Here is a 17,229-nt window from a genome sequence, read left to right on the forward strand (position 1 = left end):
CCCTTTTTTTTAAAACCTGTTCTCTAATTGCTTTAAACCGATTTAAAAGAAAGAGCAAATAGGGAAAAACCATACAGTGACCTAACTGGGATTCTCTATCACTAATCCATTGCTTTCCTTTTATATTGAGATGAGATACTAGAGCTTATTGACTCAGAAAAGCTTACATGGACCCATAGAACTGGAGATGATATCCCTAATTAGTCTGTGTGTTAGTTGCTCAATCGTGTCCAACTCTTTGTGACCCCTTGGACTGTAGCCGCCAGGCTCTTCTGTTCATGGAATTTCTCCAGGCAAGAATACTAGAGTGGATTGCCATGCCCTCCTCCAGGGGATCTTCCTGACCCAGGAATTGAACCCGGTCTCCTGCATTGCAGGCAAATTCTTTACCGTCTGAGCCACCAGGGAAGCCCAGTTAATTAGTCTAAGAGTTCTTAAATGTGAGACCCTGACTAGCTACAATAGAACCACCATAGATGTTTGTTTAAAAATACCTATTTGTAGGACTCAGAGCAGACCTACTAAATCAGAACATCTAGGCGTGTGGAACAGAAGTTCATACACATCAGATGTTTCTCATGCTTATCTGGTTTTGGAATCCATCACCCTGTTCCAGCCACTTTACTTTACAAGTAAGAAACTAAATAGCAAAAGATTAAATAAGAAAATGGGACTAAGAGCATTTAAAAGGCAAATGTCCAAAGGTGACCATTAAAACAAAAACGCAAACCTTCTAAAATATATATTTTTTAAAGTACAAAGAGTGCCTATCTTATAGAGAATATAGCAAAATACACATAATTATAAAATACTATAACAGGATTAAGGCCAAACTTAGCAGTCATCGAGATAAATATGCATGGGCACATCTATTAAAAGAAAAAGATTTTTAGTTCCGTTTACGTTGCTACGTACAAGAGATACATTAAGAAAAACACATTTCAGAAAGGGATAGACAAAAATAAATCAGGAAAATGGAAATAGAAAATAGCAATCCTGATACCAAACAATGTAGCATTCAAGTAAAAAAAAAAACACACACAAAACATTAAACATTACAGAGATGGAGGGGTACTTTTAATGCTAAGTGTCACAATTCACAAATGGGACATAATATTTATTAATATTTAGTCGCCAGCATCATAGCAGAAATCTTTAGACAGCCACAAATACCAGAGATTCAAAGATACAAAGAAACACACTAGTAACTGGAGATTGTAATACTGTTCAATCTGTGTTCACAATTGAGTTCAAGATTGAATTCAGCTGAATGAAGAGTGAGAAACAGAAGACGACAACGCAGGTAGACCTTAGGCATATTTTTCAACTCCTATACCCTGATGATAGAGATAGCACCATCCACTCAAGTGCCCCTGGTATATTCATAAAAATTGATCAGTTATCAGGTCACCAAACAGAGGTAGTTCCACAAAGCAGAAATGTTACCTTATCTGATCACACTGTGATAGAAACAGATATTCAGTTCAGTTCAGTCGCTCAGTCGTGTCCAACTCTTTGCGACCCCAGGAATTGCAGCATGCCAGACCCCCCTGTCCATCACCAACTCCCAGAGTTCACTCAGACTCACGTCCATCGAGTCAGTGATGCCATCCAGCCATCTCATCCTCTGCCGTCCCCTTCTCCTCCTGCCCCCAATCCCTCCCAGCATCAGAGTCTTTTCCAATGAGTCAACTCTTCACATGAGGTGGCCAAAGTACTGGAGTTTCAGCTTCAGCATCATTTCCTCCAAAGAAATCCCAGGGCTGATCTCCTTCAGAATGGACTGGTTGGATCTCCTTGCAGTCCAAGGGACTCTCAAGAGTCTTCTCCAACACCACAGTTCAAAAGCATCAATTCTTCAGCGCTCAGCCTTCTTTACAGTCCAACTCTTACATCCATACATGACCACAGGAAAAACCATAGCCTTGACTAGACGGACCTTTGTTGGCAAAGTAATGTCTCTGCTTTTGAATATGCTATCTAGGTTGGTCATAACTTTGCTTCCAAGGAGTAAGCATCTTTTAATTTCATGGCTGCAGTCACCATCTGCAGTGATTTTGGAGCCCAGAAAAATAAAGTCTGACACTGTTTAGACTGTTTCCCCATCTATTTCCCATGAAGTGATGGGACCGGATGCCATGATCTTCGTTTTCTGAATGTTGAGCTTTAAGCCAACTTTTTCACTCTCCTCTTTCACTTTCATCAAGAGGCTTTTGAGTTCCTCTTCACTTTCTGCCATAAGGGTGGTGTCATCTGCATATCTGAGGTTATTGACATTTCTCCCGGCAATCTTGATTCCAGCTTGTGTTTCTTCCAGTCCAGCGTTTCTCATGATGTACTCTGCATATAAGTAAAATAAGCAGGGTGACAATATACAGCCTTGACGTACTCCTTTTCCTATTTGGAACCAGTCTGTTGTTCCATGTCCAGTTCTAACTGTTGCTTCCTGACCTGCATACAGATTTCTCAAGAGGCAAGTCAGGTGGTCTGGTATTCCCATCTCTCAGAATTTTCCACAGTTTATTGTGATCCACACAGTCAAAGGCTTTGGCATAGTCAATAAAGCAGAAATAGATGTTTTTCTGGAACTCTTTTGCTTTTTCAATGAGCCAGCAGATGTTGGCAATTTGATCTCTGGTTCCTCTGCCTTTTCTAAAACCAGCTTGAACATCAGGAAGTTCATGGTTCACATATTGCTGAAGCCTGGCTTGGAGAATTTTGAGCATTACTTTACTAGCGTGTGAGATGAGTGCAGTGAGATGTGCGGTAGTTTGAGCATTCTTTGGCATTGCCTTTCTTTGGGATTGGGATGAAAACTGACCTTTTCCAGTCCTGTGGCCACTGCTGAGTTTTCCAAATTTGCTGGCATATTGAGTGCAGCACTTTCACAGCATCATCTTTCAGGATTTGAAAGAGCTCAACTGGAATTCCATCTCCTCCACTAGCTTTGTTCGTAGTGATGCTTTCTAAGTCCCACTTGACTTCACATTCCAGGATGTCTGGCTCTAGGTGAGTGATCACACCATCGTGATTATCTTGGTCGTGAAGATCTTTTTTGCAAGGTTATTCTGTGTATTCTTGCCACCTCTTCTTAATATCTTCTGCTTCTGTTAGGTCCATACCATTTCTGTCCTTTATCGAGCCCATCTATTATTTACTAACAAAAAAGTGTCAAAGGCCCTTCCACCTGGAAACGTAAAAACCTTCTATCAAACTACTCTAGGATAAAAGGGGAAATGGAAACTGAAATTGTATAAAAATATTGATAACTAAAACAGTACATATCAGAATCTGTGGGATACATTTAAAGCCAAAATAAGGGGAAACTTGATAGCATTGAATAAGGAGATACGTAATGTCAAGATGTCTTATTACTGATGATACTAATGTTGGTAATCTGGTTAAGGTGGTGTTAGGTTTTTTTACCATAAAGTTGCTGTTTTTCCCTTTGTGTTTTACTACTCAGTAATACTTTGTGTTTTACTACTCAGGATACTTTGAGGCTGTTTGAATATACTTATTTTTCATCATACATTTGTCTACTCATTTTAGTATCCATCTTGCCTGCAAAGTATTAGACCCATAAGCCTACTATTTACTATCTGGCTCTTTGAAAAAAACTTCACTGACCTCTGAGTTTTCTCTCTTTGCAAATGATATGGTCGAATACCTGGAAAACCCTAGAGAATCAGTGTTAAAGAGAAAAAACGATAATTTGTGTCCCACAACTCTTAGCTCTTTGTAGAGGGTGAAAGTGTAGACGGTAAGAGGATGCTTTAGATCAGGAGTCAGCAAGCCTTAGCTGGTAACTAAGGGCCAGATGAGTATTTGTGGGCTCTGCTGTCTGTCACCACCACCACTGCCTCTGCAGTGCTAAGGTAGTATAGCCAGTGTGTAAACAAATGAGCATGCCCATGTGCCACACATAGTATTACACAAGTAGATGAACAGATTTGGCTCATAGGCCCTAATTTGCCGACTCCTACCTTATATTATGGGAAAGGGCATGAAAAGGATGTTCAGTCTCATTACTTGTCTTGACATCTATCCAATTCTTCCGTATATCTTCTTAATGTTTACCCCTAATCTGCTTCTATAATTTATACCTTGCCTGCAAACACAGGCCGTGTGCTCCTGTCACGTATATCTTTCTTATTCTCACAGCATGACATATTTATAACACTTGGGCCTTTAGAGTGGTTCACTGAGAAGACATCTATTTTCCCACTCATAATTGTGTGCGTCAATATAATCTGCTGAAGGCATTTTTTTCCCTACTTTTAGACATTGCAGATCCCTCTTAAGAAAAGGTTTTTCTGTGTGCTAAATGTTATGTTCAGTCAGCAATATTAAAAAAACAAATAAACTATAGTCTATAAAGTAGAACATACTAGTTATAGAACATCAGACCCAGCAGGGGCCTGATCACTTACTGAGTTATTAACTGAGAACAAGAAAAGCCCTTCGTGGGCCAGAAGTCTTGGGGAGTGATGACCAACTATGTAAATTGGACATGAAATTACTTTGAAAGAACATATGGACAAATGCCAATTAATACTTTCTAATTTGTTCCTGGTCAGTTCGTACAGAACCATATGACCTGTATAGTTAGAAAATTTCTTGTTTCCCCTCGAAGGCAAGAATCATAACACAATATTTTTCTGTTTATAGTTTTTGTTATTCTCTAAGAAAAATAGGTTAAGAATAGAATATATTAAAATTCACAAAGAGTCAATAGAAAATAAATGTTTTTAAAGTGATTGCTAACTTAGAGAGTTATTGTATCAGAATTTGTGTTTTTAAATCAGCTTGAAAGTTCTGTTGATCAAAATGCTGTTTATTTTGTAGAATTGGCATGCCCTAAGTTTCTGAGGTTTTTGTTTTCTTCTATTTTCTTAATTATGTATAGACTTCATCATTTAAATCTAGAAACAAAATGTAGGATAGTCCCATAGTAATTTTTGATTCTGGTGTTTTTAAACTTTTGCGCTTTTTTCTTTCTTTTTTTCATTTATCACTTTCAGAATTGCCAACGCCACTCCCATCCCAGGAGACATGCTTCGAGAAAATACAGATGAGGTGTTTCCAGATGAACAGCTTAGTGATGGAGAAAATGGCATCCCTGTTGGTGTGTCACCAGATAAAGTACCCGGGTCCCTGGGACACCCTCGTCCCCAGGAGAAGGATGTCTGGGAAGAGATGGATACCAACAGGAATAAGATAAAGCTTGGGATTTGTAAGGTGCATATTTCTTGCATAGGAAATGATATGTATCTCTGTCTCATTTTTCTCCTATTGGTTTAGCAGAGTATCATGATTCTCAATTTTGAATAAGTAGAACACTCTGTTGCTAGTTATTTATATATTAATGATTGCAGTATTTTTTGGTTAGTTTTGCCCATAGCATTCAGATGTGGACATTAAAAAATCTTCATCTTATATTTTGTGGAAAATGAAGGTAGTTTTAAAAAAATAACCAGAGGCGGAGTCTAAAAGAAGATACATCTGTAGAACAGAATTTAATGGTCTTTCCAAATAAAACGGCAAGACTCTGGCCCTCTTCCATAGTGGAGACTAATGGAGGTCTAAGTGTTCATTCTGAAAACGGTCTCAAATGGAGGAGAGGAAATGAGGATTGGAAGTGGAAAGCATCAAATTGGTCATGAACTGGCAGAGTGCATTTTGAATAAGTAACATGATTTTTTCTTCATTAGAACTGGAAGCAGGTGAACTTCCCTGGTAGCTCAGACAGTAAAGCGTCTGCCTACAATGCGGGAGACCCGGGTTCGATCCCTGGGTCAGGAAGATCCACTGGAGAAGGAAATGGCAACCCACTCCAGCATTCATGCCTGGAAAACCCCATGGACTGAGGAGCCCATGGTAGGCTACAGTCCATGGTGGGGTACAGTCCATGGGGTCACAAAGAGTCAGACATGACTGAGCGACTTCACTTTCACTTTTTCACTTTCCACTTGTAAGTATGGGGAGAGATATAGATTTCTGCATTAAATGATTTTTAGTATACTATCTTGGGGTAGATTGTCTTTAAATTTCTCTTCAGTTTTACTGTTTCTGGTCATTTCTATTTTCATGGACAATAAGATGAAGATAAATGGGATTGAGGGACAGTGAATTACAAATAAGTTAGTTTTTGGTACGTCCTCTTTTTATGATTTCGTTGGGAAGGAGGTTAACATTTATAGGTGTAAAATGAGACTCCTGGCTGATATCTGTTAACAAGATTGATAGAAAGTTGGCTAGTCATTCTTGGTAAATGGGAAATATAGCCTAAAAAGAATCTTAGTGATCACTTCTAAGGAGCTTGGCCTATCTTTGGACAATACATACTATATTTTCAAACTATATAATTTTTAAAAAGTAGCAGAATATGAGAGTTATTTGCAGAAACGTTCTCTGCGTTGATGTGACGTGCTCCCCTGTGTGTCTGGCTGTTGGTTAGAACTTTCTGGACTATTGAAAGTGAAAGTTAAGTCACTCAGTCATGTCCAACTCTTTGCAACCCTGTGGACTGTATGTAGCCCATCAGGCTCCTCCATCCATGGGATTTTCCAGGCAAGAATACTGGAGTGGGTTGCCATTTCCTTCTCCATTCTGGACTAGTAGTAATCAGGAATAAGTAGTGAAAAGTAGTCAGGAAGTTGGTGTCAGATTTTTGTAGTGTCACCTCTGTCTGTCTTTATAGTACCAGAAGCAAACTCCTCTTTTCTTTTTGTCTGTTTGGCTTGTGGAAATTTTAGTTGCCCAGTCTTGGATTGAACCTGGACCCAAGGCAGTGAAAGCTCTGAGTCCTAGCCACAGGACCACCAGGGAATTCCTGGGAGCAAACTGTTCTTTTTTCTCTTTCTTTAACTCATGTTGTTTTTTTTGTTTTGTTTTGTTTTTTAAATTGAAGTGTAATTGATTTATAATGTGTTGGTAATTTCTGCGGTACAGCAGAGTGATTCAGTTCTGCATGCATATATATATATATATATTAGTTTTAAAATATCCTTCACCATTATGGTTTATGATAGGGTACTGAATATAGTTCTCTGCGCTGTGCGGTAGGGCCTTGTTGTTTATCCATTCCGTACATAATAGTTTGCATCTACTAACCCCAGTTTACCACTCCACCTCTTCCCCTATCCCCTCCCCCTGGCAACCATGAGTCTGTTCTCCATGTGAGTCTTTCTGTTTCATAGATAAGTTGATGTGCGTCATATTTCAGATTTCACATAAAAGTGATATCATACAGCATCTGTCTTCTCTATCTGACTTGCTTCACTTAGTATAATAATCTTTAGGTCCATCCATGTTGCTACAAATGACATTATTTCACCAAAATATAAAACACTAAAATACTGAATCTGAGAATAAATTTAGAAAACTTATTTAGTAAAGGGTTAATAGTCTAATAGTAATGAATTAAACTGGCCAAAATACCCTAATCTTCTGAAAAATACATCTCAAACACTTGTTTATATTGAAAGACTTCAATGATTCCTACCATGTGTAGTGACTAGAATGTTTTTCATGGTTTTCTTTAATGTTTTGCCTAGGCTGCTACTGAAGAGGAAAACAGCCATGGTCAAGCAAATGGTATTCTGAATGCTCCAAGCCTTGGTTCCCCAATTCGTGTCCGCTCAGAGATTACTCAGCCAGACAGAGATGTTCCATTGGTGCGAAAGTTACGTTCTATCCACAGCTTTGAGCTGGAGAAACGCCTGGCGTTGGAACCAAAGCCAGATACTGACAAGTTTCTTGAGACCTGGTATAAAATGATTTTTCTTTTTTCAAAGCAACCAAAATACTATTGTTATTATTAATTTCTATTACGTAAAATTTTTCAAATAAGGAGTTCTTGCATTTTTGTAATGCTGATTTGATAAAGGTGCCATCGTCATCCATGTTTTTTAGTTAACATTCTCATTCTTAATGTGACTCTCTTTCTAATATTGTTCCCAGTCCTGTAACATAGAGCCTTTGGCCATGGGAGCTGGTAACTTCCTAAGACTAGGTAGGAATTAAATGAACATTTTGAAGTGACTTTGTTTGGAAGGTAATCTCTCTTATTGGAATGGAGGAGTGTAAGTTAGAGAGGGCCTAGGAAAGATGGCAATAGGCAAGGAGGTGGAAGAGTGCATGAAGCAGGGGAAAGTAATATATATACAAGTGATAGGCAGTTCAATTCAACGAAAGCCTTCTATGAATAAATGCTATAGGAAAAAGAGAAAGAGATGTGATTGTTTATCGTTCTACCTAGACAAAAGGAAAGATGGAACTTTGGAGAGGTATATACATAGGTAACCACTGTTTGTAGTTCATGGTTATAAGGCCCATTATCTCCATTTGTGATTTTAAAAAAAACTGAAACAAAACTTGGAAAAGAACTTCAGATATATTTTTGAGTTATAGAAGGCTTTAATAATAGTAACGTCCTTCAATATATCCCTGGTGACTACTATCAGTAATGAAACATGAGTTAGAAGTACCATGTATTTGACTAACATAGTACTTATGGTGTCTGAAGACAGTTCAGCCACTTCTGGACTAGTCTAGTCTGGCTTCCACCTAAGCAGTACTTCATAGCTGTGTATTCTTCACGTGGTACTCATTCATTCTCACAGCTATGTGATGTAAGCTTGTGTCTACGGTGATGCGATCAAAAGGATGTGCTGAGGCAGTGTTTAACATTTTCAGTTGTTCATGAGATTGGGAATAAAAATAAAAGTGTAATAGGGATAAAAGCTTAGTTTGGGAAAGAATTAGTCTGACAAAAGAATGGAACTAAAAGAGGGTCCATGCTGAGGGAAGAGCTGAGAGACAAGACAGAGTTGAGAACAGAAGTACTCTGAGAAAATGAACTCAAGCCAAAACCTGGAATGAGTTGGGAACAGTGGAAGGAAGTGAAGCACCTAATTACAAAGGAGAGGAACAGGGTATTGCTTCAGCTGCTTCCCTGCAGGTAAGAGCAGTTCTCAGAAGCCAGTGCAGCCAAATACCACCCGTCTCATTGTTGCCTAGCCCTGTCTTTGGAGGAGTTTATATGGATGAATATATATTTATATACCTCTCTGAAGACAAAACAAGTTCAGAAGGTATTTGCCTGATGCATATTGGCGTCCTCATTTCCTTTTTTTAGGGCCTCTGCTGAGGCAAAAGCCCATGGTAAGTTTTCCCACAGTCCCTCAGAGCAGACAGAAGAGGGCAGTGTGATTGCCTTGGCAAAGCAAAGATGAAATGGATCACACAAGTCACCCTAGTTAACCTGGTTAAGATTCTCCTGCCTGGCAACAGGAGAGTCATCTTCCTCCCATGGGCTCTGTCTTCCAAAACAGGATTATGACAGGTGGGGAAGAGCATTATTAGCTTGTGAAATGTTCCTAATGCTTTATCCGTATTGTTTTCTTTCATCTATTGGTAAATATTAGTTCTGTATAGAGCATATAGGTTATATAGTAAGTATTTTCCCTAGGACAAGTAAGTAACTTGTACTCATTTTCTTAAGCTTGGAGAAAATGCAGAAAGATCCCAATGCAGGAAAAGAATCTACTCTCCCTGCTCTGCTTCATAAGCCTTGTGTTCCAGCTGTGTCCCGTGCAGACCACATCTGGCACTATGATGAAGAATATCTTCCAGATGCTTCCAAGCCTGCCTCGGTCAACACTCCTGAGCAGGCAGACGGTGGTGGCAGCAATGGATTTGTAGCCGTTAACTTGAGCTCCTGCAAGCAGGAGGTTGATTCCAAAGAATGGGTGATTGTGGACAAGGAACAGGACCTTCAGGACTTTAGGACAAATGAGGCTTTAGGCCCTAAAACAACTGGAAGCCCTTCTGATGAGGAGCCCGAAGTCCTCCAAGTCTTAGAGGAGTCGCCTCAAGATGAAAAGCTCCAACTGGGTCCTTGGGCAGAAAATGATCATTTAAAGAAGGAAACCTCAGGTGTGGTCTTTGTGCTTTCTGGGGAATGCCCTGCCACGGCTGCTTCAGAGCAATATATAGATAGGCTAGAATTCCAGGCTGGAGCTGCTAGTCAGTTTATCACAGTGACACCCACAAGTCCAATGGAGGCACAAGCGGAAGGACCCCTTACAGCGGTAAGTTATTTGCTCCTGTCATTTTTCTGTCATCCACTCAAGGTGCTATTAAAACAGGATATAGCAACTAAGATTTCTCAGTGGAGGCCTAAGTTTGGCACATGGGTATAAGGGAATGGGGCTTCCCTGATAGCTCAGTTGGTAAAGAACTCGCCTGCAATGCAGGGAGACCCCAGTTCAATTCCTGAGTCAGGAAGATCCACTGGAGAAGGGATAGGCTACCCACTCCAGTATTATTGGGCTTCCAGCTTGTGGCTTCCATACTTGTGGCTCAGCTGGTAAAGAATCTGCCTGCATTGCGGGAGACCTGGATTCGATCCCTGGGTTGGGAAGACCCCCCTGGAGAAGGGAGAGGCTACCCATGCTAGTATTCTGGCCTGGAGAATTCCATGAACTGTATAGTCCATGGGGTGGCAAAGTGTGGGACACAGCTGAGCAACTTTCAGTTTCACTGTAAGGGAATGATGTCTGGGCTAAGTTCTGTAGTTAATCTCCCAATGTGAAATTTCTCAAGTGTTTTCTAGCAGGATAAACAACCTAATATGTGAAATGTCATTATAACCTAATTTCAGAATAACATAATTAGACCCTTAGAAGTATCTATGTGTGTATATATAATAATGATTTTTTAAAATTTGTAATTTTAGAAATTTTTATATTTTATATGAAAGATGGCATATATTTAACCATTCATGGTTTATACTTTATACTGTACACTGTTACTAGGTATCATTTTTTGTTTCTTCTACATAACATTCACCCAGAAATTCCTCATATTTTACATTCCTTTTAAACGTGGTTTTCCTACCTTTTTTCCACATTTAATTTTTATTTTGATAGTTCTCCACCTTTAATGTCCATTGTTCCCAAAATAGAGTCCCAGCCTCACTTCCATAGCTTCTGCTTCAGGAGGTCTGGGAGAGTGAGAACCCAGGAATCTGCATTTTAACAAGCAGTTGAAGATAATTCTGATACAGGCCTTCAAAGGAACATTTTGAGGAAACTCTACTCTTTGCACTAAGTCTGGGCATTTAGATGGGGATACCTGTTACCCTGTTCTTATCAGTAAGCATTGGTGCCCTCTGACTACGTGAGACCCACAAAAGCTAGATCCAGAGGCAGTAAGGAACTGTATGCAAATCTTAGGCCAGAGCAGGTATATCTGCTTCTGTCTTAATGGCAGACATATTAAATAGGGAATACTACCAGCTAGTCTCTCTAGATCTTTTGTAGCTTTGTTTATATGCTCTAGCTTAGATAGTATGATAAAACGCACTTTACCATTCTATGTGAATATTTTAAATTATGACATATCCTGATGGGAAACAGTTTATATCTTTTTCATTCAAGCTTGCTTGTTTGTTATGATAATGTGAAAGGAAAATGTCATGGTATCTTAAAATATGTAAGAGCTATGAAAGTAGGCAAGGCAGAGTTTATCTGTGTTACAAGTATAGCTAGAATATTAACTGATGAGAACTTCAGCTCTTTTTAATTCTGTTTCTTAGCACAGATTTATGAACTTTGTTTAGGGCTTTCCTTATCCATACACATGAAACCACTAGTTATCACATAGCATGTATAAAATTTTTAGATAATATATTTTGAAAGATGGATAAATTTGCTAGATTGAAAAGAAATTGGTTTGGGGTTGTTTTTGGAAATTAGGTTTTTTCCCCATCAGGGTAAATGATGATGAAGTTGAACACACTACTAATCATTTCTAAAAAGATGCTGAACAACATAGATTTACAGGGGGCAAAATAAGACTTAACCTTTGGTTTATAGGAGAGATATTACATTATGTTTTGATTAACAAATGGAGAGGCAAAATTAAGCTGGCATAAATGAACAAGTATAGAGAAAGAAACTAAAATAACTGCTCTGAAAAAGGTCTGACTACTGGACCAGAATGGCAGTGATTGTAGGAAAGAAGGTGACCGGTTTCACGTGGTGTTGGGTAATCACTGTTGGTAGGGAGAAGTTGCACTTGGGTCTTAATGTGGAAATGGAGGGGTTTTTCCTTACAGAATATTGTGGCAGATTGTACCACATGATCTCTTGGTTCTAGACAGTCCTTTAGAAAGACAATGCTTCATTTTACTTTGCAAATAGTATAAATGTGACTGGAGAATAATAATACCACCTGCTAAGTCACTTCAGTCGTGTCCGACTCAATGTGACCCCATAAGAGGGCAGCCCACCCAGCTCCCCCGTCCCCGGGATTCTCCAGGCAAGAACACCAGAGTGGGTTGTCATTTCCTTCTCCAGTGCATGAAAGTGAAAAGTGAAAGTGAAGTCACTCAGTTGTGTCCAACTCTTAGCGACCCCATGGACTACAGCACACCAGGCTCCTCCGTCCATGGGATTTTCCAGGCAAGAGTATTGGAGTGGGGTGCCATTGCCTTCTCATAATACCACCTATATGTTACCTATTTCTATGTAACAAAGTACCCCAAATTTAGCTCAGTTGTGTCTGACCCTTTGCAACTCCATGGACTGTAGCACTCCAGGTTCTTCTGTCCATGGAATTTTCCAGGCGAGAATACTGTTTAAACAGTAGTTGTTATTTCACACTTTTTCTGAGGGTTGGGAGTACAGGTCTGTTACTCTGTTAGGTCTGGCTCAGGGTTTTTCATGAGGTTGCTACCAAGCTCTTAGCCAGGAAAATCATCTATGGTTTGACTGGGCTGGGAAGATCCACTTCCAAGGCCATCCACGTAGCTGTTTGCAGGCCTCAGTTCCTCACTGAGTGTTGGCCAGAGGCTTCAGTTCTTCAGCACTCAGGCTTTCCATACTTAACATGGCAGCTGGCTTTTTCAGTGAGTGAGGAGAGAGAGAGAGAGATGGGGGAGGCTTGGTGGTAGAGAGAACACCCTCCACCAAGGTAGAAGCCACACTGTCTTTTATAACCTAATCTCAGAAGGGGCAATCATCTTGCTGCCATATTCTATTAGTCACACAGACCAACCTTTCCTTATATCAGGGGACTGTAATATACTGAAGAACTTTACTCATTGACTTTTTTCTCAGACGTTGAGAAGAAGAAAGAAGGGGTTGGGGGTGTAAAATAATGCACAGGGAGGGAGCAGGACAAGAAGAGTCACATAATATTTTTGTAATCTGTCTGTCAGCATCTATTAAGAGGATTACTCTTGACTGTGTTACAGGAATTACTAATACCAGTACTAGGAGATTCAGGTCAGCAGTTGATTACATTGCCTTAATTCTGTTCTTTTCAGTCCTTCAATTTATTAAGTGTCTGCTAAGTTCCAGGTTTTATGCTATAGCTTAGGGATAAACAATTGGAGAAGGCAATGGCACCCCACTCCAGTACTCTTGCCTGGAGAACTCCATGGACGCAGGAGCCTGGTAGGCTGCAGTCCATGATTGTGGTGGAGCCGTGTACACAAATGACGATATAGATAAATCTGCCTAGGACAGGAGCGTGCAATGTTGGGTGTTTTAATTGTCTCTTATTTTCTGATTTTATTTACCATTGTTGTATGATCACTACGTTGCGTCTGACTGTTTGCGACCCTATGGACTGCAGCACACCAGGCTTCCCTGAGTGTCTCCCAGAGTTTGTTCAAACTTCTGTCCACTGAGTCAGTGATACCATCCAAGCATCTCATCCTCTGTTGCCCTGTTCTCCTCTTGCCCTCAGTCTTTCCCAGTATCAGGGTCTTTACCACGGTGAAGATACATTACTTTCAAAAACAAGAGAGCTTTGAAGGATACATTTGCTGGAAGGAGATGCAGGGGTATCAAGCAAAGATCGCAGAGTGTACAAAGGCACAGAGGCTTGAAACACCAAAATTCAGAGTATTTAAATAAGTAAGCCAGAATGGTAGGGCAAAGGAAGGAAGCTGAAGATGAGCTGCACAAGTAAGGTGATAAGGGATGTTGGCCTGCCCTGCTGAGGTATATGGGTTGCAGGACAGGAAACTGCCAGGTTTGAGTGAGGGGAGTAACATGGTCTTTGCGAGCCATGTAGAGAGAATGGCTGGGGCAGCAGCCAGTGAGGAGGCTTTGCAAATATGAGGGCTTGCATTGTGAATTGTGAAAATCTCAATGAAGACGTGAGAGATGGTTCGGTCATGCAGCTTACCTGAAATAGTAGCTTCGTGTGACTTTTCCAGTGTCCACTGAATATTTGGAGCCCTTGTACACCTAGAGTGACTATATTAAAGCTCACAGAGTTACTCAGAGTTTCCACTGAAAAGTGAATGAGCCATGTAATATGTTGATAGATGTAGACTTTAATAGTATGGAAAGGTAAAAACTTTTTGGATTGATTGCCACCTGGTTGATTGCTTACCAGGTGGCTCTAGTGGTAAAGAACTGCCAATGCAGGAGACATAAGAGATACAGGTTCAGGCCCTCAGTCGGGAAGATCCCCTGGAGGAGGACATGGCAGCCAACTCCAGTATTCTTACCTGGAGAATCCCATGGACAGAGGAGCCTGGTGGGCTACAGTCCATGGGGTTGCAGAGTCAGACAGAGTTGAAATGGAGTTTGTGGGAGTTGAATGCATGTGCATTAACTAGGGAGTAACTAAGTGTCCTCTGACTATGGATTTCTATTTTTGATCTGGAAATTTGGATCATTATAAGTACAGAAAAATTTTGTTTCTATGAGTTTACATCTCTAGAACTATTTATATGTGTGTGTATATATATATATATATATACACACACACACATATATATACACATGATACATTATATGTATTATATGTATATAACTATATTATATATATATATATATATATACACACACACACATATATATGATAGTGTAATTTAATCTATGAACAGTCAGAAAAGACTAAAGACTGGTTGGACCAATTTGGGGAGTAAAAAAAGCCCATTTGTGAATTGTTCAAATGAAAGATTGGACTGTCACTTAGGAGACTTCATGGAAGGAGCCCAGGCATCCAGTGTTGATTTACTCATATGTTCAACCTTTACTGAGCATCTGCTGTGTGTCCGGTACAGTGCTAGGGGTCAAGAATTCAAAGCCCAGTGAGTCTCCTCACTATTTAAGTATGATAGATTAGGTGATAGAAACCTATAGGTTGTGGAAGTTGGGGAGGGTTGGACTCTATTTATCCTGAAAGTGTCTTCCAATGACACTTTCAGGGGCTTAAAAACTATTAAATCCTGTAGCCATGTGTGCGATACATAATTATAGGCCAGCCAAGAAATACTTATTTCAGTCTGTCTTTTCTGGGACTTCTAAAAAAACTTTTACTCATAGTTTTTGGCACTTGTGTAAAGTATTATATATAAAGATGCTTTAAAGAAAAGAAGTCTACAGTGAGATTTGAATAGCCCAAAGAAATTTGAATGGTTAAAATTTAATTTCTTTGATAGACCTGGAATTTGTTCCTATAACTCAGTTATTCTTCCTATAGTAGGAACCCATAAATTACTACCTCTGTCTCTTCTAAATTATTTGTTAGGAAAACAATAAAATATAGATATTTCGTATATACCACATTGCTTTCATTTGGAAGAGAGACTATTTGGTATGGATGTTGAATTTACCACAGTTTTTATTATCTTAATAGCATTACTATCCTTGAATGAGAGGAAAGGAAAAGGATAATTTGTAAGTTAAAGTGCAAAGAGTTGATTTGCAGTTTGTCTCTTGCTGTGTGGCCAGTTCTAAACATCAGGTAACTGTAAAATAATGAGGCTACTTTATCTGAACTAAAAAGTAGTGAGACTGATATTAGTCACACTCAGGACTAGGCATTAATAAAAATAAGAAAATATGAAAGAAATGGAAAAGACTGAGGTCATTTTCTAGTTTTGTAGAAAGGTGTATTGATACAATTAAAGAACAGAAGAAAGGAAATGTTTGAATTCATGCCTTAATGAAATGTTTGTGAATTAGAGAAGTAAACCTTAAAAGAGACATATGGCTTACTGGCAGATCGTTAATTTAGCCTGTTTGTAGAATGTCCTGAGTATAGGAATTGCTTTTGTCTCTTTATAGTCTAATGTTAAGGAAGCTGTTTTCATCTATACTTAGAATTAGCTTTCTTTATTTCTGCCTGCGGCTATTGATCTTTGGTTTTGCTCATCTTAATGTTTTGTGGATTTTTTGGTTTTATTTTTCAGACTCAGTTTCCAAGACTTCATTTAAGAGTGTGTAGCACAAGTCAGTAGGCTTTCCCTTTGAAAGAAGGACTTTCAAAATCCTAGAATCCTGTCCCTGATGGTTTTTTTTTTTTACTGTTTTTCTTCATTTGTGAAATTTGTGTTAGTAGAAGTACTCAATTAAAATACCAAGCAGGTATGAAATGGAATCAGTAAAAATGATTTTAGGAATATTTTATAAATTAAAGTGCTATATAAATATTATATGACAGTAATTTATGCAGTTTATCATAATTGCCCAGAATCTTTACAAGAAAATTAATTCTTCTGTCTGGTGGTTCATATATCTTTTCTGTGTACAAGATTATCACCTCTTTTGTCGCACCACACATATATATACATATGTCCTGAATTCAGATGAATTAAGCTCAGAAGTACATTGATTCCCTAACTTCAATCCTAGAAGACCAATGGAATGTTACTTTTGTAAATAATGCTGATTTCATTTTGGCTAATGTACTTGAAATTACATATAATAATGAAAAGACTTGGTTTATTTTGAATGTAAATATAGTCATCTCCCTAGTTATTTGGTATTTAATACCATTTCATATCTGCTTTTCTTATCACCATCACTCTCGGGTCTTAAAAAGTAATTTTGAAGAGTAACTAACTATAAATTTTAGTTTCAAAATCATTTTTAAAAATATTAGCAATTTGCTATCTGCCTCTAGTGTAATGAAAGAGAGGTGCAGTGTAAGGTGACTTCTGAAGGGCGACAGCACCAACAGCGCTTGCTGCCTCTTTCCCAAGGTCATTGCAGGTGTGGGCTTATCATGAGAATTCATGTCTGAACTCAGCCTGTCTTGATTAATCAACCTGACAGAGCCTAGCAGGACACTGTTTCCATTTAGGAGCTATTCAGGCCATTAGTAAGGTGTTTTCTCCCTGGGCTGGGCTTAGGGCAAGCTTTGCACGTTCTTAAACCTAACGGTATTCCTGACACACAGAGAAACAGATCT

At 39.1% G+C, this 17,229-nt stretch overlaps 1 protein-coding gene across 10 annotated transcripts in view; it reads left to right on the top strand.

The window, feature by feature from the left end:
* The window catches only part of TTBK2 (tau tubulin kinase 2), a 135,753-nt gene that overhangs the window by 106,720 nt on the left and 11,804 nt on the right, over window positions 1-17,229 (top strand). For all 10 annotated transcript variants that reach the window (XM_086321686.1, XM_086321681.1, XM_086321684.1 and 7 more), the window contains 3 exons: window positions 5,025-5,241; window positions 7,560-7,771; window positions 9,509-10,097. In XM_086321686.1, the coding sequence (XP_086177812.1) occupies window positions 5,025-5,241; window positions 7,560-7,771; window positions 9,509-10,097 (1,018 nt within the window). The remainder of the gene's footprint in view (window positions 1-5,024; window positions 5,242-7,559; window positions 7,772-9,508; window positions 10,098-17,229) is intronic.

Source organism: Bos grunniens, chromosome 10 (assembly GCF_055505025.1).
Source record: "Bos grunniens cultivar Pamir isolate PY7600 chromosome 10, Bosgru_T2T1.0, whole genome shotgun sequence".
Lineage (NCBI taxonomy): Eukaryota > Metazoa > Chordata > Mammalia > Artiodactyla > Bovidae > Bos > Bos grunniens.